Source organism: Cyrtonyx montezumae, unplaced genomic scaffold (genome assembly GCF_038088225.1).
Source record: "Cyrtonyx montezumae isolate F1298 unplaced genomic scaffold, pur_monq_1.0 scaffold_0, whole genome shotgun sequence".
In the NCBI taxonomy this organism is placed as follows: domain Eukaryota; kingdom Metazoa; phylum Chordata; class Aves; order Galliformes; family Odontophoridae; genus Cyrtonyx; species Cyrtonyx montezumae.
In genome coordinates this window covers 36,111,219-36,138,020 of record NW_027071824.1, presented here as the reverse complement: position 1 = coordinate 36,138,020, position 26,802 = coordinate 36,111,219, and the positions used below count along the sequence as shown (strand labels likewise).

The 26,802-nt window shown below is 37.7% G+C and overlaps 1 protein-coding gene across 1 annotated transcript in view; it reads left to right on the top strand.

Moving 5' to 3' along the window:
- NOX3 (NADPH oxidase 3) overlaps positions 1–5,984 on the top strand; it is a 36,308-nt gene extending 30,324 nt beyond the window's left edge. The window contains exons 11-13 of the mRNA XM_065732462.1: positions 1,796–1,942; positions 3,490–3,614; positions 5,858–5,984. Of these exons, the coding sequence (XP_065588534.1) occupies positions 1,796–1,942; positions 3,490–3,614; positions 5,858–5,984 (399 nt within the window). The remainder of the gene's footprint in view (positions 1–1,795; positions 1,943–3,489; positions 3,615–5,857) is intronic.
- The last annotated feature ends 20,818 nt before the right edge of the window (positions 5,985–26,802 follow it).

Here is a 26,802-nt window from a genome sequence, read left to right as displayed (position 1 = left end):
TTCCTAAATTTTTCTGTGTTACTTATTTTTGTTAACCTCTTTTCCATGTTGTTCTTGCCTTTTCCTTTTGCCAAGATACCATAAAGGGACAAACAGCATCTTACGTTCAGACTTGTTGCTCAGCCTCCAGATGGAGAAGCATCCATTTCCTGAGATGAAAAATTTACATTCAATGCATGTCCTTAAGCACATAATGGAGATGTACATGACAGGGAAGAACTCCTAGGTCTTCAAGTTAGGCTTCCCAAATTCTCCACTCAGTATATGCAAACCATGTCTTTTCAAAAGATTGGACCTCAGATATTTTAGAAGGACATAATGACCTTAGAGATACATGCAGAAGACTCTTGAATGAGAGAACTTACATTGCTTCCAGATGGTTTGTGTGCATCTGTGCCTAGGATACTGGGTGTTTTGAGGTCTGGTGCCCTCTGATCTAATAAAATGAATGACAGATTGCATGGCAAGAGCTACAGAAGTTGAGTAATAAGAATGGTAATCAATTTTTTCTTATAATTGTGGTGCATCGGACCATCACAATAGTGCCTAGTAGACTCCAGACACCACACATTGTTAATTAATTAAAATATGCTTTATATGTAGTTACATTAATTGACCACAATAGATCATGCATTTTCTGGAGTGGTCATAGATGTCTCTGGACCACTTTGATACAAGTACTGAGCAGAAAAAGGGTTTGTGGGAGTCTCATCTGATCTAGCTGAAAATGCCATGGCACGTACTCTTGAAATAAAAAGACTCATCATCATACAAACAGCAACTGATCCTCTGGTTTGAAAGATATGATTTCCTATGCAAGCATTTCCCCATTCCAAATTCTCAATAAATAAGAAACAACCTGCTTTGTTTGTGACAGTTGGTGAATAAAGGAATATACAGGAAAAAAAAAAGCCACTGAAACTATTAAGGAATTGAAAGATTAGCCTCTTAGTAACAGATTCCATGAATGTTTGGTTTACCATAGAGAAGATTACAGGACATCTTGACTCCAGCCTCTAATTTCTGCCTGGGGAACGAAGCTTAAATAATAGATTCTCCACACCAACATGCAACATTAAAAAAATATCCACCATGTGGAAGATGAAACTAGAGAAGTTTGGATAAGAAAAACTGTAAATTTTTCATAGAGATGAGGTCTTTAACCAGTGAAAAACTACATCATGGGACAGTGGTTTGTTATACCTCCTCGGCAACTTTAAAATTACAGTTTAATGTTTTTCTAGAAGTTATAAGCTCCATTTTAAACCTGACATGCTTTAAAAAAGCAACTAGGTATGATCTCTAAACTTTTTTTGTACAGAGTATTTGACTTGCAGTACATAACTAATACCTTTTGACTGCATCAATTGTTAACCTATGGCATAAGATCTTGACAAAAAAGAATTCCTTGCTTCAGTGCTGAATCAAACTGAAATTCCCTTCTCATTATAACTGAAAATCAATACAAAGTTTCAAAAGATAATCAAGTTATTTGCAAAAAATGCAAAACTAGATACTCTAAAGTAAGATACTTACTAAAGTAAGATGTACTGGCAGGGAAAAATAAAAAACTTGTAACCAGCTTTCTTATTTAACACACAAATACCCAATCTTTGAGATTAAAATAAATTATTGTAAATGGTAGAATCTCTACAACACTGAAATGATGTGTGATTACACTTAAAGTCACAGAGGAGAAGAATTGTACACAATGTGTTTAATGACTTTCACTAATCATTAGGAAGTTTCTTTGAAAGTTTTCTTCTTTCTAAATCTCTTTATGCCTATCTGACAGGTTTATTTTTACTGGATTTGCCGAGACCCATCCACATTTGAGTGGTTTGCTGATCTTCTGTTCCTTTTGGAAACAAAAATGGTTGAAAAAGGGAAAAATGATTTCCTAAGTTATCATATATTTCTTACTGGCTGGGACGAAAGTCAGGTAATAAATCTGAATTAATATACCTTGCTTTTTCAGTATGATAACATAAGGAACAGCTGAATGAATGACAGATCAAGCAGAGGGACAAAGAACTGTAAATGTAAGAATACCAGGCTGTCTGTTTCCCTCTCACATCAAGAATAACAGGAACAGAGAAATGAAGCCAGTGACCTCTCCAGTCCAGTATCTTGCCTGGATGCCCTGATTAACAGGTGTTTGAAAAAAAAACATCCAAAAAAAAAAGTGCAGAAAGCCTCTGGAATCTTGTGAAGGGACATTTTGTCCTTATGTCTTTGGAACTCTCTTTGAACAGATTCTAGCATTTTTTTTACTGAACTATAAAACATCCAACAAAATGTTTTGGGTTTTATTATTGTTATTATTATATTCTCATTTTGATCATGCATACATCCAGCACGATTTTGAACCCTGCTGCATTCAAAACATTTTTGGCAAAAACTATTGACCAGTTCATATTGTTTGAAAAGATATTTTCTTTGATCAACTTTAAATTCATCAATTTATAACTTATTTGGATCATCTTACTTTGTGATACTTAGACTAGGTAGCTTTAATTCAGCTTATTTAGTCTTTACTTAGACCTAAACGAATTGATTTTCTCTCTCTGATTTTTTTTTAAACCAAACACTCAGATCACACTGTGATCAAAGTTAGGCACCTGTCAAAAACCCTCACAGGTAAGTCTTTGTTCTACTGTTTTATTTCTTGCTGTTTCTATTGAGTCTAAGGACTGCATAGTAGATATTAAAAATTAGGATTTCTGTCAAGTAATGAGATAAATGTGCACAAAATTGTTTTCAGAAAAATCTCCTAGTGTAAAGTATATGCACTCATAAAGCTCTGCATTAGCAATAACACAGTTTTTTAAATCAAGTTTTGAAAGAAGCTATTCATGAACTAAATATTAACACAAAGCTGCCCTCACCTTACAACTGTCAACATTTCACCTCCCTCTTAAGCAAATGTCAGGCCAAAAGTCAAGTAGGAGGACAACTGTTCCTGCTGGGACAGTTGAATCTCTTCACCCATGTGCTCCACACTTTCCTGAATTATCTCCTTCCCTTCACAGTCCTTTGTCCTGTCAGCACTGCCTTGTTGTCCTGTGCTGTTCCTTATGTGATTCAGGAGCAACCTCAGAATTGTGTTTGCCACCTACAATGATGCTGTTCCTGTTCTTGGAGTGCCCCAGGACTGGGGTGGGAGTAGAGTGCTTTTCAGTAGCTACTTCTCAGATCAAATCAGGCCTAGGTACTAAAACCAGGATAAATTTCAATGCATATCAAACATTTAGTCCCAAGAAGCTGAATTCCTTTGTGGTCACAGGCACTTTTTAAAGTGTTTATTAGACTTCTTTAGTACTTCTACACTACTCTCCTCCCCTCTCTCCTCATTGTCTTTTGATAATTACACAGATTTCTTTATTAATACTTCTGTCTTTCACTGAGAATCAGTGTTATTGCTTTCTCCTATTACTCTGAGTATGCACTGCTGATTTTAAAACGATTACCTTGTAAATTTGCCTGTAGGCTACTCACATAGCCCTGCATTATGATGAGAAGATGGATGTAATTACTGGTTTGAGGCAGAAGACTTTCTATGGAAGGCCAAACTGGGACAATGAGTTCAAGCAGCTAGCTGAAAACCATCCTAGGTAAGGCAGGTTGGCTTCTAACCTTGTTGGGTAACTCGTTTCTCAGCATAAACAGTGGGAGGAGGGGAGGGCAAACCTTTCTAAATGACCCTTTTAAAATAATTTAGTTTTTTTTTTTTTTGCTGTGTGGAAAGAAGATTTATGCTTAATGAAGCTTTAATGAAGAAATCTCGGAAAGAGAATGCCAATAAAATCTAATTTTTGGACAAGAAAATCTAATATTTAGAAGTATTTCAATATCCTGGCCTTTGTCCAGATATAATTGAAACACACAATCCAATTACTGTTCTGCACAAAGGACAAAGTAGCATTAATTTCCCTTGAAGATGGTTATTAAAGAGATAAACTGCGATTTTTTTCTTGTGATGTCAAGGGTATGTTTGTTCACTGAACATATTTGGCTACTCTTGCAAGACTATGCTGTTCTGTTATTAGTTCATCTCTGCTGGCAAAGACAGTTCATTTGAACTTGGTGGATTCACTAGTGTCTTGAGAAAAGCTTCTTTGTTCCTAAAAGCCTTTGAAGCAAGAATTTGAAATATTTTGTGTTCACTGGTAGAAGATTCCAGAATCTTTGGGACTCTTTATGGTTTCCAAACATTTACCTGCTAAAGCAAAATAAAGGCTTGCACATGAGAGACAGAGATACAAAAAGAAAAAGAAAAAAGAAAACTTTTTTTAAAGATGAAAAGGGCTCAAGAAAAAGCTGAAAGGGAGGAGATCAAAGAGAATACAGTAAGCTACAAGAATACCATAAAATTGCAAAAATAACAGTAATAGAGAAATTGTTTGATAGAGGTCAAAATAAATACGATCAGGAAATAAGGAAAGATTAAAAATAGTAAGAGGCCAAGGGTAGAAAACACGATTTTTGAAAGACCTTTTATACGGGTTCTGCTGTAAAAACTGAGCTTTTAAATTTATAGTTGAAACATAACCATTTTGTTACTTTCTTAAGTGCAGCTGAGAAAAGTCTGTTTTTCTGCTGCTCAGGGAAGGAGATGGGTATTAACTTTCCACACTGGTTTTTGTGATATTTCCTTAGAAAGCCAGTGCTAAGGTGACAGAAAAATCTGTATTTGCTACTGAGCATAGATTTATGCATTGCTTATCAATTTTGACATCTTAAAGAAAGCGCTGCATTCCATGTGTCCACTGAATGACAAAAAATACCCCACCTTTCCTTGCTATGAGTTACAGAAAGCTCAAACATCAAAGAAACTCAAGAGTTTCTACTGTTGTGTGATGGAACAGTTATCTTGCATGAACCAGCTATATTTTGAGTCCCTACATCTAGGTGCACCAAGTTTCCCACGGTACAGCAGTGTCTTTTGCAGATTAGCAGGAATATACCACTCCAAGTTGAACCTAATGTAGTAGAGAACTGAAGCAATATGGGTACTACTGAGGTTCTTCTTTTGTTGCTTTGGCAACAAAATCAGATCTACAGCCACTCCTTTAATGGAGCAAAACCTTTTGAAAATCACAGTCACTTCTCGCTTACATTGTGTTTAAGTAGATTCAGCTTCCCCCAGTAGCACAGCATGTGTGCATTATCTGTGTCCACATATATATGTTTCAAAGAAATATGTGCTGTGTACTTATAAGCAAGTTCTTTAAAGCGCTCTCCAGCAAGGAATCATGATTCCAGATCTTTGTAATACACTTGTGCACTTATCAACAAAACTGTTTGTTACATTAGCCACGTTCTTGTTGTTTTATGATAACTATTTGCAATTTTTTTGTCTGCCTTTTAAACAATTGTCCACAGACAGAAAAGTATTAAAATAAATTAAAAAAAAAAAGAAACAAACAAAAGCAGAAATACCAACCCACCAAACAAGAACAACAGCAAAACAGTGACTCAGAAATAGCTGAGAGATTTATGCATTCTCAGGGGAAAAAAGTATTAACCCATCTGGAGGAAAAGAACTGGAAATTTTCAGCCCAAAGAGATGCCTTTTTTTCTGAATAAAAAAAGTACGACAATCATGATTTAAAATAATTTGTGACCTCTAATGAACTAATATACCAATTCAAATAAATTCAGCAATGTGACATAATAAACTTTGCAGTATTACAGTAATTATACTGTAGTACTTTGTGGCAGTAACACAAAATTTTTGAAGTGTGTGTCTCAAAAAAAGTGTTCAAAAGAATCATTCCAACTGACACAAAGCTTGAGGCTGTCAAAAGTTGATCTAACAGTGTTTTGATGTTTGTTGTTGTTATTGTATTTACAGCAATAGTATTGGAGTATTCTTCTGTGGACCCAAGAATCTCTCTAAGATCCTTCAAAAGATGTGTAGCTCATATTCATCTGTTGATCCAAGAGGAGTTCAGTTTCACTACAATGAAGAAAGTTTCTAGGATGCACTTCTCAACTCTCTAACAGGTATTACCAAGTTGTACCTTTTTCCTCACATTCACCTGTACTCTATTCCGTGGCATTCAAGCTGTAAATTGAAGCAGCTACACTGACTTTAGTAAAATAAAATACCATCCTATGCCAACTAAAGAACTAGATCCTGTCCTTAGTTTTTCCTTCAAAGAACTGAAGGTCTAATTTTTATTGCTTAGTGATGCAGTGAATCAAACCACATCTGCTTGAAAACATGTACAAATCACTAAACTTTTTAAAGCATGAGAAAAAATGAAATGTAGAACTGTACTTTACTGTTGTGTATGATCAAACTAATACTGCAGGCAATACTATCATTCCTGCTGTTTAAATCATGCCCAGCCATTCAAAGCATTTTCCTTCCTGGTGTTCTGATCGTGCACTTCTAGCCTCCAACTGCGCACACATCCACATCACCTTTTGTGTCATAGCAATACCATTTAAATATACAGTTTCCAATAAATTCCTTTTGACCTACCAAAGCAGGCAACACTTAAACATGCTGTTTCTGCAGTGGTACTGGCAGTGCATACCATAAGCTAATATTTTCTGAAGGTTAAGGAGACTGCAGAAATTTCTGCACTCAGCAAACGCATCTCCTGAGAGAAGTAACTGAAAGTGCAGGAGAGTTTCATGTGCCCTTTAAATGCCACAGTGCTTCATGAGCACCAAAGAATGGACTGCAGAAAGACACAGAATCATGAGTATCACAGATTGGCTGGTGTGGAAAGAGATCTCTGGAGGTTATGTGGTCCTGGGTCCCTTCTTTCACTTCTTGTGCACTTCCTTTCTGTGCTTTTTTTTTTTTTTTAATCAGGAGGAACTTCTTATTTCATGCAGGATACCAACCACCTTTGACAACCTCCACAGCAAGATGGATCACTCTTGAGCTTGGAGGAGGTGATCCTTGAAAAGCATCCACTTCTCCTGGATCCCTCTTTTCTCCAGAACCATAGTGCATGTCATTCTTCCAAGCAGGCCCCTGAACAGCCCTAAGTCTGTTTTCCTGAAGTATAGGATTGTGATTTTGCTATTTGCCTTGTACCTTTCTTTGTGTGTCCTGAACACCATTTCACAGTTACTGCACCCAAGGCTACCCTGAACCTTTACATCCTTGACCAATCATTCCTGGGTTTTGTGAAGTGCTGCAGAATGCCTGTCTTAATTGGATCTTTAAACACCTTTACCTACTAATTTCAATCAGCTCACAGCTGGCTTCTCATCCACCCATCTCTCCCTATGCAGAGCTGCATGTATTCCTGCAATTCTCTTTCATAAAGGGCAACTCCTCCCCACTCCATGGCAGCTTGTCTTTCCCAAAAAGCCTGTAGCTATCCACTGCAGCTGTAGTCATAGGAGCTCTCACCATGCTCTTATGTTCCCAATGTTCCCATAGCTCTTCAAAAGCATGGAAACTTCTAATTCTTTCCATGTCCTCCTATGTACATTACTTTACAGCACTTCAGAGAGGTGTCTTGCCATGTGAGTTTACCAGAAAGGAGTGAGAACTGCCTTTGTCATGCTGTCCTGTCAGAGGTTGCTTGTTCACATGCATACACCTGGGGTAGGTTTGCTTCAGCCCTGTTTTGTAACATCTCCCGTTTACAGCATCTCACGCACTTTACTTGCTGACTGTGCTTCCTCACTTGGATGTTGGTCAGCTGCTGTCCCATTGCTCCCAGTTCAAAATTCTTCTCACAGATAGGCCAGCGTGTAGGCCCTTGCCTCCCCAAAAGCAGATCCCAGCTCTTCCTAGGAGTCCTCAAAGGAAGTTCCAGGAATGTGTAAACCACATCCATACTGTCAAGGCCAGCTACACAAACAGCTGTTGACTCACAGGATGCATCTCCAAATTCTGCGTCATACTAAAAAGCCTTTTGATTGGTTCATTGTTTAACAGTCTCTGCAGATGTGGTAGAAATCATGTTTGCATGCCATTTCATCATACACCAAGCTGACAGCCTTCAGAACGGTGTATCTAAAATAACAGCATAGTGCCTAGTGTTTTAAACAGTTCATATCTGCATTTTTTGTATTTAAGTCTTCTTTGTAACTAATCCAGCCTTTCCTCCTAGGACAGAGGCTGCTATTTAGATCTACTATTTGTTCTCTGATATGCTGACATAGCTCTGAGACATTGACACAGAACTGTGAGTTATCTCTTCACCTCTGAAAACCTTCTCAGACAGCTGCTTGGAGTTCTGAAATACTTTTCAGGCAAGATGCTGGGCTGCTGCATATGCTTCTGTCTGACAGCTGTGTGTCAGACACCCCACCCACCATCCTGTGGTCTGTACAGCCAGAGACTAGCACAAAGCTGTGTATGCCACAGTGCAGCCAATGATGCACTCTCCAAGATAAGATGATTAGGTCAGCAGGTCTTACTGCATGCTGTGTGTCAAAGTGATGAAATTATGGCCTTCATGAGATCTCAGTCCTTGCTCTTATCTTCTAGAGGCTCTCAATGGCACCAGAGCTGCCACTGTGATTGTTCTTATTCTTCACAGCAGTCCTTCCCTTGTATCTTTGCATACACTTTCCAAGTCTACCTGAGACTATCATTACTGCCTTTCTAAAATTTACATTGTCTTGCACCTTCAAGTGCTATTTGTACTTATCCTTGTGACTGGGGGGCAGGGACAAGAGAGTGGTGGTGAATGGAGTTAAATCTAGATGGCAACCAATCATAAGTATTATTCATCAGCGTTAATATCAGGGCCTGTTCTGTTTAATATCTTTATTGATGACCAGGACAAGGGGATTGAGTGCACCTGCAGTTAGTTAGCAGATGACACGAAGTTAGGAGGAAATGTCTATCTACTTGAGGGTAGGAAGACCCTCAGAGTGATATGGACAGTCTGCATAGTTAGGCTGAGGCCAATGGATGAAGTTCAACAAGATCAAGTGTCGAGTCCTGCACTGTGGCCACAACATCCCCAGACAATGCTACAGGCTTGGGGCAGAGTGGCTGGAAGACAGTGTGGAAGAAATGGATCTGAGGGTGTTGGATGATGCTCAGCTGAACATGAGCCAGTGGTGTGCCCATGCAGCCAAGAAGGACAATGACTTTTATCATAAATAGAATTGCCATCAGGAGCAGGGAAGTCATCGCTCTCCTGTACTCAGCTCTGGAGAGACTGCACTGTGAGTACTGTGTTCAGTTTTGGGCCTCACACTACAAGAAAGACACTGAGGCACTAGAACATGTCCAGAGAAGGGCAATGAAGCTGGTGAGGGGTCTGGAGCACAAGTCTTATGAGGAGCGGCTGAGGAAACTAGGATTGTTTAGTCTGGAGAAGAGAAGGCTCAGGAATGACCTTACCACTCTAACAACTCACCGAAAGGAGGTTGTGGCAAAGTGTGGGTCAGCCTCTTCTCTCAGGTAACAAGCAATAGGACAGGAGAGAATGGCCACAAGTTGCACCAGGGAAGGTTCAAGTTGTTTAATAGGAAATGATTTCTTCTCTAAACTGGTCAGGCACTGGAATGGGCTGCCCAGGGAGGTGATCCATCGCTGGAGGTGTTCAAGAAATGTGTAGATGTGTAGATACTAAGAGAGATGGTTTAGTGGGGAAGTATTGATAGTAGGTGGAGAGTTAAAGTAGATGATTTTGAAGGTCTTTTCCAACCTTGGTAATTTTATGGCTCTATGATTCAGCATAGTTAAGCATGTGGTATGCTGAGGAGGAGACAAAATAAAAAATTCATGTCTTATGTAAGCTAGAAAAACAAGAAACATATTTCCTTACCTCACTCCCCCAGAACAGAAGTTGAAAATCTATGCTCAAGTTGGACTGAGGCATAACGGAGTTCACTAGGATCATGTAATGGCATTTCTCCAGCCACATGAGAAAAGTGGGAGGTAGAAAACATCCTGTGTATGTCCGCAGTTGAATAAGACAAATGACAACATTATATATGTACACATACACACACGGGAAATGCTCACAAGAGGGACATGGCTGTATAGACATAAGAAACAACAATAAAATTACGTCACAGAGGATTACAAGATTATTCTATATCTCTTCTATTAGGATATATAGTATATGTGAACTGAGCTTGATCTACAAGATACAGTTTTATTATTATTAAGTTTAGGGTAAGGCATCTTTATTTTAAATTGCTAAAGTTTTCTTAAATGCCTGCCTATGTGAAATGATTAATGCGGTGCATACTGTGTAGCAGTGGAGTGAGTGGAGAATTAGAGCCTCTGCCAGTTCACCTAGAGGCATTTATCTTTTATTTTTTTCCCTGGTGCCCGTGCTGAGCCTCAGGGTAAGCTGACACATTTTTTAATATAAATTAAGTTTCTTTTTTTGTGAGTGTTGAAAATCTTGAAGGAAATGAGAAATGTGTGTAGGCACCAATACTAGCTGCCATTGCATGAAAGAAAGAGGTGACAATTTCCTGCAGATTCTGAATGATTGTTTTAATGGGGTTGGATTGGAAGTTAACAAGCACAAAGATATTGTGCTGCCAGAAAAACAGGATCTGTTCTACCCCTAGCCTCATGCAACAAGATGCAACATTTAGCTTCTGGCTCAACATGGCATCTCTTCACTGCTTTGATTTATTCTCATTTTTGCAAATCACTGTGGAATGCTACAGGAGATGCATTCAGAGCCCTTGTTATAGTTCATTGAGTAGTACTGCTGTTATCACCACCAGAGGAAAATTTCACTTGTATCAGGACTGAGTGACCTAGAATAAAAGAAAAATAATAATAATAGAAAAAGAAATGGGGAGGTTTGTTGAACTAGGATGAAACTGCATTTAGGTTGAGTGAAAATCTCTTTATTACAAATATAATTTAAATCAAAATGGAAACTAGGAAGATTTGGCTTCCTGCCTTGTTTTGAATAACACTGAGCACACAGCAGCGATGATAATGTGAGTGCATGTGTAATGACTCTATTATTATGTTTATATACAGAAACATCATTCACTGTCATGGAAAATGAAAGATATCTTCATGGATTTCTCCGTTCAGCTTCTTCAGCAGGAAGCATTCAGCACTTTGTACGATAATATTAGTAAATAAAACATAGTCATAACAGCACAGGTTTATCACATCCTGTGACAGAAAACTAATCATAGACAAGGATCATAAATACATAGATTAATTACTTTGGCTCATACAATAGAAATATGGTATTATAATAATAAGAGTTGTGTTATAATAATTTAAGTTTATTTACTGGTAAATGTAAGTTGAAATATATGGTTCTACATGTTTTCTGCTTCCCTCCTTTCTCCTCCCCCCAAGTTATACATGTAGTTTAAATTATTTAAGCAAGTTTGTGCCTTAGTTTACAACGAAATATTAAACAGGAACTACCACTTTCAACAGGAGGACCATCATATGGAACATATGTCATTACAAAGACGTGTTTCTTTCCTTCTGTTAGATATAATAAAAGGGCTAAGAGGAAATATTAACTGCAAAAATCAATTGCATTTCCTCAGGAGCAGTGACAAGGAAAAGAAAAATGTGACACTGCTTCAACCCAGCTTGCCCTATGAATATGAAAAGAATAAATAAAGAATGCATTCAAAGAACGTAAATTCGTGGTGATCTAAGCAGCACAGCAGGAGGTGTCTCCAGAGGTGCATGACTTGCACACAGTCAAGTTTATTTAAAGATAAACTGTCCTCAGGCCTCTGTCTCTCCTCCTGACATTTCTCAAGCATTCCAATACCAGGCATGAATCTGCCTTGGTCTTCAGAGGCAAGAGCATTTACAAGGTGGAGGGCTTAACCAGGGACTAAATAGCCTACAGCCTAAGTCATAGAATCATAGAGTCACCAAAGTTGGAAAAGACCTACAAGATCATCCAGTCCAACTCTCCACCTATCACTAATAGTCCTCTCTAAACTTTCTGAGTGCTGAAAACTGAATGAGCTGGGTTTTCTCTTATCAATCGGGTTATCTGTTCTGAAGCAGCAACTCCATCTCCTCATGTCTGATCATTGAATTGTTGGAGCATTCTGTACTTCTTTGTCTATGGAATAAAATTGAGTGTCCATTCCATTTAAGCTGCAGCCATGAACAGAAGCAATTTCCAGGAATGCCTATTTACATATTACTTGCATTTGAACATGTTCAAATGAGGATGAACTTATGATTTGCATTTTAAAAATACAGCCAGGTAAGTCTGTTTAACATGATTCTTCTTGACCTTCAACAAATCATCTCATACAGTGAAATAAATTTCATTCACACAATGGTTTTAATGTAAGTGAACAAATGTGTTAGTTGACATGGAAACACACTTTTTCTCCTATCATAAGCAAGAAAGGACTAAAAAGCTTAAACTCATTAAAAGATATATATTAATAACCTTCCAGAATAAATAGCAATAAACAAAAGTTTTACAGTATAATGAAGCACTCAAACTAGCATATTTTAAAGGTCAGCTGCTTCAAGTATTTGCAGCTATTATTTCTAAACAACAATGATTTCTAACGTAAGACACTTTTAATCATTGAGGATAAAAGCTGTGAGCCTGCCAGTCTTTACACATGTGCTTCAAACTTACTTCAAATAACATTTTTACTGTCCTAGAGGACTAAATATGGTTCCCTTTGATAAACATGCATAGAAGACTAATGTCAAGTTGAAGGTTGCATCCAGAAGGCCAATCTATCTAATTCAGCTATTAAACTACTGGACTGCCTTCATTCTTGTGTAGACTGTTTATCTGGTACAGTAATTCTGAATATGAAAGACAATTTACAATCATATTGAACTTAAGGTACACAGATAATATTTCACTGATTTGCTTCAGCAAAAAGCCTGGGTTTTGGTGGTCTTGTTGCACCTTTTAAATAAAAAATGAGCTTTCCTTTCCTTTTTTTTTTTTCTCTCTTTTTGACATTATTTTAATTTTATTTTATTTTTGCCAAATGATGAATAACAGAATCTGATCATTTTATTCTGTGGAAATAGAAAAATAAGCAGGAGTAAGAGCAGAAATGCCCTGTCCTCTGAAATGGCATTCCTGATCTCCAGACTACTTCCCTGGCATTGCTGCATAGAACTTGAATCTCCTGTCCCAGAAATGCAAGAAATGGCTCGTGCCCTTGCTTCTCTGCACAAAAACGTATTTCCTTCTGCTGCAGTCCAAGGCTGAAAAAAACCCACACACAAATCATTACTGTCAAAATCTGAACTAAGTGGAACTTCATGAACAAAAATAAAGAAGCTCACATACTCCCAAATTAAAACACAATAGTTGTGGAATAGATGTATGTAAATTTGCAGAAACCCATGTGCTCTAGATCTCACAGGTGCTGCCATGGATCTTTCTTACTGCAACAAGCAAAATGCATTTATTCCCGGATTTACAGGAATCAATCAAGGTCTAAAAAAAAAGAAAGAAAACTTGAAATATAATGGTTGCAGGTACTTGATCAACCTGCAACACTGAGCACTTATTAATTGCACATTACAATGTCATTATATTTAGATAAAAAATGTTTAGACTGAGGAATGCCCACCATCTGCACAGCAATGTTAATAAAACAGTCATGTAATTTTCTGAGTTTGTGTGCTGCTAAGGAAATTCAGAGAGCTATGCAAAATGCATATCAATGAAGAGTTAGACATGTAAAATCGCTCTTTTTTAGATTCCTTACCATGCAAGCAAGAGAAATATAGTTAAGAGGCACAGTTGGACAACTTTGAATGTAATATCAAAGACCTGAGGATGAAACATACAAATGTATGTTGTGATACTGGTCAACACAGAAGTGCTTTAAATAGGAACCATGTGGAGAATAGCAAGATTTGAGTGAACTGGACTTTCAGTAACATAAACATGCCTGAGTACAATTTATCTGGCAGGAATATACATCACCTATTTTATTATTTAATGGAAGCTACGGTTGTCATTACAAATATGTATCTATAGTACAAGACATCAAGCATAATCACAAATGCTGGCCACCCAAGGCATATTACAGCAAGTACGTCATCCTTCTGTAATGCTGTGTATTCATAATGGAGCCTGAATCATTTTAAAAATAGCCTGATGCTGGGAGGTACTGAGTTGCAAAAGCTTTTAGTGAAACTAAAAGAAACTGTAGCTGCTTGGCATTCTGGAAAACCAGACCTTTGGAGTCCAGTCAATGAAATTAACTGGAGCTTTGCCAGTAAAAGGACAGTAAAATGTGGCTCAGATACTCAGTGTCAGTGCAGAATTATATATTAATAATATTGAATGCTAGACTTTAAAGGAAAAAATAAAAATGCATTCCTTTCAGATGGCCTGATTTGTTTATACCAAAATAGCTAGTGCTTTACTACATGCTGACTGTCCTAATGCTATAGGTATAGATAACCATCAATAATGAAGATGGTTAAGTGGGAAGACATCTCTTTGGGGAAGAATGCTATTATATCCAGACATTAATCTTACTACACTAGCCTCTAGTTCAGCAGAACATTTGTGCTTATGGTTAATTAAAGGCATACAAAATGGATTCTTTGTTAGAAGGGAGTTAGCATGTGATCAAGGCTTGGTCTAGATCTAGAGAGATTTTTTCAAGTGAGACCCCAAATGCTTCCAACAGAAACGCTTAAATCTGTTTTCACAGACTTATTGAAGAAACTAAGAATCTCCTTGGCTTTGCTCCCCAAATAAATCATATCTTTAAAGGCTTGAAATTGGTTGTCCTCTTTTCAGGGGAGCCAGGTAAGATCTATTTAAATTTCTTAGATTTCCATTTCCCATAATAACTTGTGCTACACTGCTGTCTATCTGCCTGTCTGATGGTTCTCTTTCCTGACTTTCTCTTCCTCAGCAAATCTTATTTAATTTGACAAACAATTTCAAACAAGATATAATGTATATAATGTTAATCTTAACTCTTACATAGTCCATATCACCAAAATTGTACGAAAACTGCAAAAGTATACACAAAGGTGATGCCACTGAGCAGTAACTGAAACAAAGTGTCTGAATATATTCTGAGAAACTGCACATCTCAGAATATGGAAGGCATACCAAGCATAAAACATAGCGCTGAACTTTGTAAACTAATGACTGAAATTAAGGCTTTAGCAGGCAAATATATTGGCACACTCATTCAGTAAGATATTGCACCAAGAGGGATATTTGTTCCTTTATATACACTAGGGATGAGACTAATACTGGTATACTACAAACTGTTCTGCCATAGATCGTAGGATTTTAAGAGATTACGGTAAAGAAAAGAGCTACAAACATACTCAAGGATTTCAGAGAACACTGCAATTTTAAGGGCTCCATTAGCTAACATATGAAAATTTAGATTAAGAGATTATCATTGTGTACAAGCACCTTCATGTGGAGAAAATCGAGGCATCAGCAAGCTCTTTAATCTCACAGATTAAAGCATAATGAACAGTTTCATATAGAAAATAAGGCAATCGCTTTTAACAGAGGATAGTAGTTATTGGAAAGCCACTGCTGCAGGAACTGGTAAAACCCCTCTCTCTTGCTGTCATCCAGACAAGTCTGGGTGCAACTTGGGTAGATCGATACTATCCAGTTACCAAGGAGGCTCAGTTCAGTGGAAGTTATTACTGCAATTGAGTAGCCTGGAGCAAATTACTGGCTGCTGCTAGTTAAGCATTAACAGAAAAAGGTACAGTGGTTCATCTGGTATTCAAAATATATAGTTTCCAACAATATCCTTGTCAGTTGGCAAATTCAGAACTTCATTTTTTAGATGGGGAACTGAGACACAGAAGTGCTAAGCAGTTTGCTTAAAGGTCTGAAAAGAATGGCAGAACAATGAGTAAACTGCAGCCCTTCAGAACCAAGACTACTGTTTGATCTTCCTCTCCTATAAACTGTATTAAATGTATTTGACATGGTCCTTAAAAATATCAGAGTAAGTTTTCTGAATGAACATGAAACAGAATTGAATAATTTTCTTACTAATGGCAGTCATTAACATTGTTATTAAGCAACACGACTTCAAAGGCAAATATTTTGATTCCCACATCTTGCATGATACATGCTTACTCACTCTTAGAATTGCATGCAAGATACAAAGTATTTACATGAGAAGTAGGTCCTCTGTGATCAGATGGGAGAAGGTTTAATATACACGCACACGTGCACATACACATATATGACAGTAACAGAAATGAAACAAGCTTTGAATCTTTCAATTTGAGAAAGTATCCAAATGTCTGAGTACAGATTCTGACGCTGGACTCAAGTCCAATCCCACTTTAAGTAAAGAACATAGGAAAACGCTTGTTACCTCACACAATAACAAGATCCAGCTCAATACCATGCAGCACAGCACAGAAATGGGCAGCCAGGAAAGGTAAGATTTAATTTTCAAGTAGAATAGATCAGAAAATTGTGAAGCTCCTCTTTAAATATTTCATGTGAAGAATATACAATAACGAAGAATAAAGCTAGACAAATAAATAACATTCTGCTTCAGTTTCCTGGGATGCACTTATCCCCTTTATGACCATTTGAGGCTACGCTGCATTTATTTGCTTTCTGATATCAGCAACCTTGCATGTAGAGAATTTTGTCAGATTGTGAAGGTGGATCTGTTCATTTCTTATGTCTATCCTCCATCCTCCATTAACAGCTTAAAATAAATTTTAGTAGAACCAGATATGAAGTCTTCATCTGACTCTTTATCACCTCTGCATTATTGGCTCTACAGTAATCCAAGATAATGGTATTTGGTTATTGCCCTGCTTAAAGGTACATTAAAGCTGCGTCTGCAATAATACTATTTACAAGAGTAAATTCATTCCTTCTTATTCCATTCATTAATATTTTCTATTAAACTAATGCTAGGGGAGGAAGGATTTAGAACACTTCACCTCCTGCAGAAGTAATCAGAAAATATTTATGAACATTTCCAAATTTGATAGGAGGAACAGAAGGCATTTTATTATGCTGCTTTTATCCTATTTTTTTTCTAACTGGTATTAACTGCTGTACAAAAATGCAAAGCTCATCTGAGAAAATGGATTTATGAATTCTCAAAATTATGTGTCTCTAACATAAATTTGAGGGGAAAAACTAATTAATATCTTACTAGATAAGTTCAATTCCACAAAGTATTGGGACACTGTTAAAAAAGGAATAGAAACCACTTAAAAGGACAATATCAATCAAGAAATTCAGTCATTGAGAACTTGCTTCATGAACTGAAGCTAATTAATGCTGTCATGTAGGGTTGAACTCAAACCAACAGAATGATATCTGTTCCATAGCTGAATTACTTTTTCAGAATTCTGACACTTAAAATTCTGCCTATTCACTTCAAAAAGAATTGAGCACATGATTAAATTGTTCTTTGGAAGGGAAGAGAGGAACAATTCAAATCTCCTAAAAAACAAGCTGACCTAAGGTATTTAAATACAGAATGAGTTGGAAAATGCTTTCTACAAAAAGCATCCTTTAATTATCTGCACAGTTACTCCTTGCACAGATCTGTTTGGAAGCTTGAGAAAAACACTTTTTTCAGCTCACTTTTACATACCTGCTTCAGTAAAGAAGTTGAATTTCCTAGTTAAATCATGACAATGAAGCTGACAGTGTGAACTATGCATATTTTTTAACCAACATAATTTGTTCACACAGACATCTGGAAAAATGAAAATAAAAACCTAGTGTTGTTTGAACAGATCTCTTTACCTTAGGAATGGGAAATAGCAAAGAACAGTCTTACAGAGGACATAGATCTGGTATATTTGCAAACCAATTTTACATTTTGCAAAACAACTTTAAAATAGGATACTCTCCATGACCATGCTTTCATGGTCTTCCAGTTTATATGCATTTATATTTGCTCTATTTGTTTGTAATAGACAAAAATGAGGTTTCAATGTCTGTTTATGCTGGAAGACAATGATCAGATGTATATGGCCATAAAACCACATCTGCTAATGTCTCTACAGCTGCTTAATATCATAACATTTGCTCACCTAGGTTATCCACTAACTCAAAATTATGTTTATGACTGGATTTTTCATCAAATACATGGGATCACCAAAGGTAACATTTCAAATGGAATTGAGTTAGGAGACTAAATCACATTGACTTTCAATACAATACAGGCATCTAGGTGACATAAATATGTGACATATATAGATCAGTATTTTCAATATTAACCCATGTCAGAGGTATGAAACCTTTCACATTGGGAAGCATCACATTGGAACTGAGAAAAAGCCAAAGGCTTTAAGCAAAAGAGGAGCAGAGAAAGTGTAACAATGACGATTCAGAGTGATTTATGAGACACATAAGTGCCATGGGCATATATGCTCTCTCAGTGATTGGCATGGTGAACAGCACAGGGCATAGCACTGCCATAGACTGTAGCAATGCAGTGAAGAAGCCTACAAATAATAGTTTAGGCAGGAACTATACTTCTCAGGCTCATGTTCAGGACAGTATCACTGCAGATTAGGAATTTATGCAGCTCATCCACAAGCATGTTTCCCTGTTGAAGTCATGATTTTGTATTAGCTTCTATCTGGCACCATACATAAAAATAAAAAATAAAATAAATTGCTTCCAGAAATATCTCTAACCCTGAGGAAATGAAATAGCATGCAGAAAACTTCTAGGAATTTTGACTTGGGCTTTAGATAACCAAAAGAGCCAAAATTCTAAGATCTTAAACTCCTAAGTTTGTCAGCTTCTCCTGAACTCCCAAACTGGGTCCCACTTTAAGCTGTATCTAGCTTTTTGTGCCCACATTGACCCTGGGTGATGCTATGATTGATACCAAAAGAGTCTGAGGAGAGGTAAGCACCTTAGTGGAAAGGAAATGTCCTTAATTTATTTCACTGCTAAGAAGTCACTAATCTTATATCTCTGGTTCCCCTATACTGCATGCCTTTAGTTGTATCTTCAAGGTTGTTGGATAGCTTCTAGAATTGCAATGGGAGAGACGGGTAGCAGACAACTCTGAACTCCCAGACCTAAATAACAAGACTGATGTAAGTTTATGAGATGCAATGGTGGACCCTGCCACATGGACAAAGAGTCTTCATCATCAGATATATTTAAAATCCAACTCGACATGGTCCCAAACTACCTGCTCTAGCTGACCCTGTTTGAGCAGAGGGGTTGAACTAAGTAATCTAAAGAGCTCTTTTCAAACAAACAATCATGTAATTCTGTAAAGATGCTGTATTTTGGAAATTTGTTTGGAATTTAACAAGTTTCAGGGTCATCTATGGACCATTATCCTTTACCATTATATTCATATATGTATATATATAAATTATTGCAAAGAAAAAAAAAAAAAAAAAAAAAAAAAAAAAAAAAAAAAAAAAACAGGGATCAGAAGTGAAAACGTGACCTGAAATACTCAGTCTGAAGGAGAGGGTTATCAAAGACAATTAAGAAACAGTTGCAGAAAATAGCCAATTTAAGCATCTTTGAAAAGTCCTAATTGTTCTATTTAGTAATATCTGAATTTCATATTGATTTCTGGACTTCATAAATGCTTCCTTGCCCCACTTGTCAAAACCATCAAAAACCACACGTCACCATCTGCCTCTCACTTTCATTAGAAGCCACTTTTCCTTATATCTTCCAAATGCCACTCCCTTTATATTGCAACATACACCACATATTCTCGCATTCACTCACCCCTTTACAAAGCTTTCTAAGCCTGCTTCCCAAAAACCTATTCATTGTTGAGGGGTCATCTGGTTCATGACAACAGCCTACATTTCAAAGAAGCACCTTTATGCTTTCTCCTCTCTGCCTCCCTGTAAACAGCCACAAGGATCCCTTATCGTTCCCTTCAGATCATTCTTCTGTGATGCTATAAGAAAAATGCTGCCCGAGACCACAGCTTGCCACACTGACCATTACTAACTCAGTGCCTTCTTACTCTCTTCATTTGTCAGTGTCCATATTTTCACTACTCTTTTAGATGTACAAGGCAAGGTTTTTTCAGACAGAGGTCATATCTTCTGCTGTGCCAGTACAATTTCTGACATGCCGGAATTGTTCTAGGGTCATGTGAGTGTAACTACAACTTTAAAAAAATCCATTCTAGACGTTGAATACAACATTGAATAATGTCTGCTTAATACACAAGGCTGAACAGACACATTCATTAGCAGTCTGGAGTTGTGGCTCCAAATTAACTTCAAATAAGTTACTGAAGTGAAGAAAAATCAGTTTACCTCATATTCCTCCATTTTCCAATTACAGTATGACAGTGTGTATCTAGAGCAGATTTTCAAATGTATTAAAATATATTAAAGCCAAATCAGACCAACAAGACATAAAATAGTACAGTATTCTCACCTGGTGAAAATCAGCCCTGTCACCATGGCTTTAACAGAAATGTAGTAATTTACAACAGGTAAATCCTGAGCACAATATATTTTGAGAAAACTCACACTGTTGCTTAGGAGATAAATTTCTTGTGTTTGATTTTTAATTTCAGAATAGCACTTCCCTTTCTCTTTACAGAAAATCACTACAGTGATGATGGTCGTTAGAACACAGTGTGGTAGCTACAACACCTAAAGGATATAAGCAAGTCAGGGTTCAAACAGAGGTGCTATGTTTTATTGTAAATATTGTACATTACTGTAAAATATTGTACTTATTACTCAGGAAAAAAGCTGATGTAAAAGTCTAACAATAAATGAAATGCTTTCATTTTGAATCAGTCTTCTTACCATTTTCTGAGCAAAATATGTATTCTGACCTAACCTACTTAGGAGCTTACAAAGAGCAGAGCCACTACGATTAACAACCTACTCTTTCCAGTGGCATATTTAGTAAACCTGAATCTTCAGGTTTTGTAGCTTGGGTTTTGCTAGCTAAATCTTCCTTTCTTATTTACTATAATCTTGTATCATTTTACTTCTGCTTTTTATATCTGCCAGGCAGAATATACAGCACTCATATTCCAGCAGCCTGACTCGACCTAAGGGTGTACAGCACAGTCAGTAAACTTTCTGTTCCTTGGTAGACTGTGCAGCTCACTCATCGTGAAACAAGAGTGGCACCCAGTGGCCAGAGAGTTTGGTCCAAATTCTCACACCCTGAAGTTTCTGTCTCTGCATTCTATAAATGTCTTTCCAGCATACTGAAGACAGAAAAGATTCCCTGCTCAAGCTCACAGAGCTCTACTTCCTCTCCCACCTATGTGAAAGACAAAAGGCAGAGAACTGAAGGTAAGATGTCTCTCTTCTGTATTCTCTCTGAATATCACTTTTTCTTAGATCATAAATAACCAACCACAGGTATGACACACATACACAGGTTAATGCTTATTTCTGAGAGATCAGGCAGGGACTGACTTGCTTGATGTGAGTGCAGAAGAGGGAAAGGAGCGCAAGGACCTAATCTGACTCCAACAAAATTGTACAGTGACATCATATGAGGTAAATTTATATACAAAAACTGCCTGTCAGGACACTTCACAGAAACACAACAGGAAAGAAAAACACTGAGGCATAGGAATTCTGCACAAATGTGTGTTGGAACTTCTACACATTAAGAGTGATGAAGTATGGCACAGGCTGCCCAGAAAGGTGGTAGAGTCTCCTTCCCTGGTGATGTTCAAGACCCACCTGGATGCCTACCTATGCAACCTGGGCTAGGGAGCGGCTTTGGCAGGGGGGTTGGACTTGATCTCTAGAGGTCCCTTCCAACCCTTACAGTTTTCTGATTCTGTGAAAAACCCACAGACACTGCCTGTTTTGTCATCTGGTCCTGTGGGGAACACAGGTTCTGTGCTGCTCCCAGCCCACAGCTGCATGTTACAAGACAATACAGTAACAGATCGTTACACAGAAGGCACAAGAGATGACACTGAGTGGCCATGAACACTGTTAACTTAAACAAGAGTGTGTGCTACTACAAATTTCGTGTGCTTCTCAGAGGATCGTGTAATTTTGCATTCATTTCTCATGATATGCAGAGTATAAAAATTTTGTTGATGTGGCATGCTATGCTGTACTTTTAATAAAATTCCCTGGGGGAGCCATTGCTAGTAGTAAGGAAGCCATTACTCTCCATCATTTTTCTTTGACTTGTGTGACTTACTGCTTAAAAACGAAACATGAAATTTGAAAATTCTGTGTCAGAGAGCCTAATTAAGACACAAACAACCATCAAATTCATGGAAAAATCTCCAAGGAGACGTAATGCTGGGAAGCCTTAACAAGACCATGCTCACCACAACAACGCAAAATTCCAAATGCTAAATGGGTGTGGTGTACAGTGCTGAGTGTGTATTTATCCCTTCAGGCCCACCTTGGCAGAACCTTCCGAGTTCTACAGAGGCTCTCACATAGGTGAGAATAGTCTTAATGCTCATTCTAACTCCCGGCATTCCTGAAATGTTACCACAAGCTTTGCATTAACTGATTGTCTTTCTGAATGTCCTGGAACCTAGAATGGTATGAGCACGTGGAAATCAAAACCATAAAAAGGAACATTTTTAGAATGGAGGGCTATAGCTAGCAGTTGTCTTCGCAATCCAATCAGATTAAGGAGCTCAGAAACAAAATGGCACATCAGAAGAATAAGTATCAAAAGAAATCCAAATGTTTTAAAGTACACATAATGTTTTTCAGACATCTGCTGTGGCAATGATGAAACCACGGATTCTTCTATTTCCTGAGTTATGTTAGGAAAGGACTCAGCAGGCTGGATAGCATTTTCTGCCAGATTTTCTGCTAATGGGAATTCTTTGTTCCTTCAGTGTTTAGTTTTTGCCACACAACATTATTAAAGTGGTAACAGGGAAAAGACTGTTCTTGATCATACTGCAGCTTGGTGATTCCTCACGGGTACACTGACACAGGGAGGAAGATTTTATAACTGGATTGCTTTGCTTTAGGGTAAAAGATGGATATAGTAATTCTGTTGTATTTCACATTGTATGTAGCCACTGCATTTAACAGAACTATTTAGTTCAAAAAAGGTGTTATGTTTTGTTTTGTTTTGTTTCTTTTGCAGCCAGTGGCATCTAAAATTACTGTGACTATGAAAATGTACCTCTCTCTTCTGTTATCTTACCACAACCTTTTACCATATGCTGATTTGTTTTCTTCTGCATTTTATCTGGCCATAGAGCTTTTTCTGAGGGAAGGCAGTCACTATGTTGTTTGTACAGTGCCTGGTGCAATGGGCTCTTGAAGTCTATTTAGGATCCTTATTAGGTAGTGAAATAGAAATAATAAACATTTAATTTTAACAAACAATAGGAAACACTGTATATGAGAACTAGTTGAAGAATTGAGGTTTTGTGGTATCAGAATCCAAGTGTTATTTGTTGTCAGGTTTTTTTTCCCATCAAATGGCATAGAAAACAAAAGGTCTTCTGTATCTAACCTCTTCTCTGCGTTACATTTTTCTAACATTTTTCAATGCCATTCATAATTTGTTATCCTATTTACTTAAAGTTGATGTAAGATAACTGCCAAATTACCTATTTACTTAAAGTTGATGTAAGATAACTGCCAAATTTCTGTCTAAGAATTCTAATGGAGTGTGGCAATCATGAGAGTATGGTATGAAGCCTGTTTTCTAGAACAAGATGCCATAATGTATAACTAGCAATAACATTCCCCAAAACACAATCATTTTAGGCCACTGATATCATGCTTCCTTTTACAGAGGGAACACAGAACCAGTACACAAGTCGCTCTGAAGGAGCATAGCAAATCTATAAAACCAAAAACTGAAATTGCCAGTGAAATTCTCAACTTCAAATCAGTACACAGTGTTCTGTAATCATTGCTGCAATGTTGGTTCCAACAATTGTAATGCTGGCAAATGAACCTGTACTGAAGCTGCACTCAAGATGAACAATTCCAAGTGATTTCCTAAGAGTATTTTCAAACAATTAATCTCACAACTTGAATGTGAGGTTTCTTCAGGTGCCTGGTTTACCTTTTCCTGGCATCTGCATAAAACTGTGGAAGATGGAACCGCAGATCTATGTCTCCAAGGCAAGGGATGACGTTTCTAGCTTTTTGAACATTTTTTTTTCTGTAATTACAATTGGCATCGATTGTCATATTCCTATAAATTACTTAAATAAAAAGCTATTATATCTTGTTATTACAGTAAGAGTTGTGGCCACAGAAAATACCTGGAAACTTCTGTACCTGCATCTCATCAGCAAGGAGCCTTCATTTAAGCTATGGTAGAACTATTTTCCTATAGAAATATTCGTTAGACTTGAATTTGCAAGATGAAAGTGCTCAGTGTAGGTGACAATCAAGTATGAAATGCATTTCTAAAAGAACAGTCTGACATAACATTTTTCAAGTACTGAGAAAAAATATTAGTCTGGCAATTTTTTGCTTCAGAGGTAAAATAGCCTGGATGCTTCAGTTGGTCATAAAACAGATTAATTACACGCTATTTTCACAGTTGCCCTTCTGGTCCTTATTTCTTCAAACTTCTTCATATTTTAAGAAGAAAAATCATCAGCATTATTATTTTCTTATAAAGCTCTTTTTGGAATTGGGTGAAGTAACAAATGAGATTTGAAATACCATATTTCCACCAACAGGTGGAGCATGTATTTTATTTTTTCTATTATAAAGACTTCGAATTCCCTCAAAATAAATAGACAAATACTTTATAGCTCACAAATTCAAAATTCCAGTGTTTCAGTTATGACTGGGATCATGACATTTTATTCTAATATTCCACTGTACATAAATAATAATTAGAAATACAGCTCCTTTTACTGACACTACTCCTGTTACTGACACTAATTGACATATTCCATGTATTTTAATGACTTCAAAATTAGATACTTTTTCATTTTTCATTATTGCTGGCTCCACAAGTGTTCACAACATTTTTTTATCTCACATGCACAAGTTTCAACTGGGATAAACTCTGATCTCAAAACAAGATCAAGCCCACATTTGTAAAACATATTTATGTGGTTACAGTGTTTTTACCTTCTTCCACTTAATTCCACACAGGGTAACATTACGATACACTACAATGGAGAAGTAATTAGAAAACAAGACAAATGATCAGCTAAGGAAACTGAGATTGTTTAAACTAGAGGAGGCTGAGGTTAGTTGCATCTCTCTGCAACTGCCTGAAAGGAGGATGCAGTGAGAAGGATGTTGGTCTCATTTCTGAGGAGGTACATGATAGAACATGAGGAAATGGCCTCAAGTTGCACCAAGGGGGGTTTACATTGGACTTAAGGAAGAAGCTTTTAAAAGACAGAGTGACTGAGTATTGGAATGAGCTGCCCAGGGGGAAGTAGTGGTTTCTCCATCCCTGAAGATATTTAAGGTACACATGGGCATGGCACTGAGAAACAGAGTTTACTGATGCAACTAGGTAGCTCAGGTTGAGGGTTGGACTTGATCTTGAAGGCCTTTTCCAACCTAACTGATTCTATGATATAAGCAGAACGTGTCATAGATGGCAAAAGCTGAGTCTAACATATAGCTATTTTAAATTGCATCCTTTTTTTTTTTTTTTTTTTTTTGGCACTGGGCATGGAATTACATTTTGGAACTCCTTGAATGTCTCCATTCTATCACATCTAGCTGACTGTCTTTTTAGGAAATATTTAACCTTCTGGAAATATCTCCTAAGTGTTCACTTGTTGGAGTAACTGCAAATGACTGGAGTAAATTCAGAGGGCCACAAGGATGACCAGAGGGCTGTAGCACCTATTCTACAAAGACAAGCTAGAGAGATAAGGTTATTCAACGCAGAGAAGGCTCCGGAGTAGCTTACAGTGGCCTTCCAGTACCTAAAGGGTAATTACAAGAAAGGTGTGGAGAGATTCTTTATCAAGGAGTGCATTGAATGGACAAAGAGCGCTTTAAAATGAAATAGTTTCAGGCATAGTTTCAGGTTAACTATTAGGTGCTAATTTATGCAGTAAGTTATTGTAGCACTGCATCAAGTTGCCCTGAGATGGGGCCCTGGGCATCCTAGTGTGGTGAGTGGCAAGCCTGTACAACATATGATTTAATTATGATGTTGTATACCACCATAAAACCAAAATGAAACAAGAAACCTTAATGGCTCAAGAATTGGTTAAAAGCATCGTGGAGAATCAAATTTCTTTAATTCAATGTGACTTGAGACTGTTGGCACAGCGTGCCAACACAGCTCCCAACACCACTCGGGAATTCTAGACTGAACAGCGCTGGCAACCGTGCAAACAACATACACGATACACGCAGGCAACAACGCACACACAGCTCCGAAACTTACAGATCCCGACCCAGATCTGAACACACCAGACGCAAACATTCAAACACATACACACGAACACTACTCAGAAAACCCTCACATCCCCTCGCGCATGCGCACTCAGAACGTCCGCTGAACTGCGCATGCGCAGCCCTGTCTTTCGCCTCCCCCCACTCATGGTGCTGTAGGGCACATGCGCCTGCAGTACAGGCCGTAAAGGCTCTTCCTTTTCCGGGTCAGCATCAGCGTGCAGCGGAAGAGTTTGCAGCGTAAGGGGCTGCGGCGTTGCATGCATGCTGCTCGTGATCTCATTTTCGCTGCAGGGCAGAAGGGGTGTGGGTTATACCGCGCCGCAGCGCCTGTCCGTGTAGCATCCCCGCGCGGAACCCTGCTCCGCTCTCCCCCTCCTTCACTCTTCACCCTTTCCGAGTCCAACAGTGAAAACACCCGTAGGTAAAATCTGGCACTTGTGTAAGGAGGTGTAAGTCGTCTCTTGGTTTGTAAGCTCCGTAATGGAGTTTTGAATTGCGTGAATTCGCTGCAGATACCAGAAGACTCTTCTCTGTGTCTCCCCAGTTCC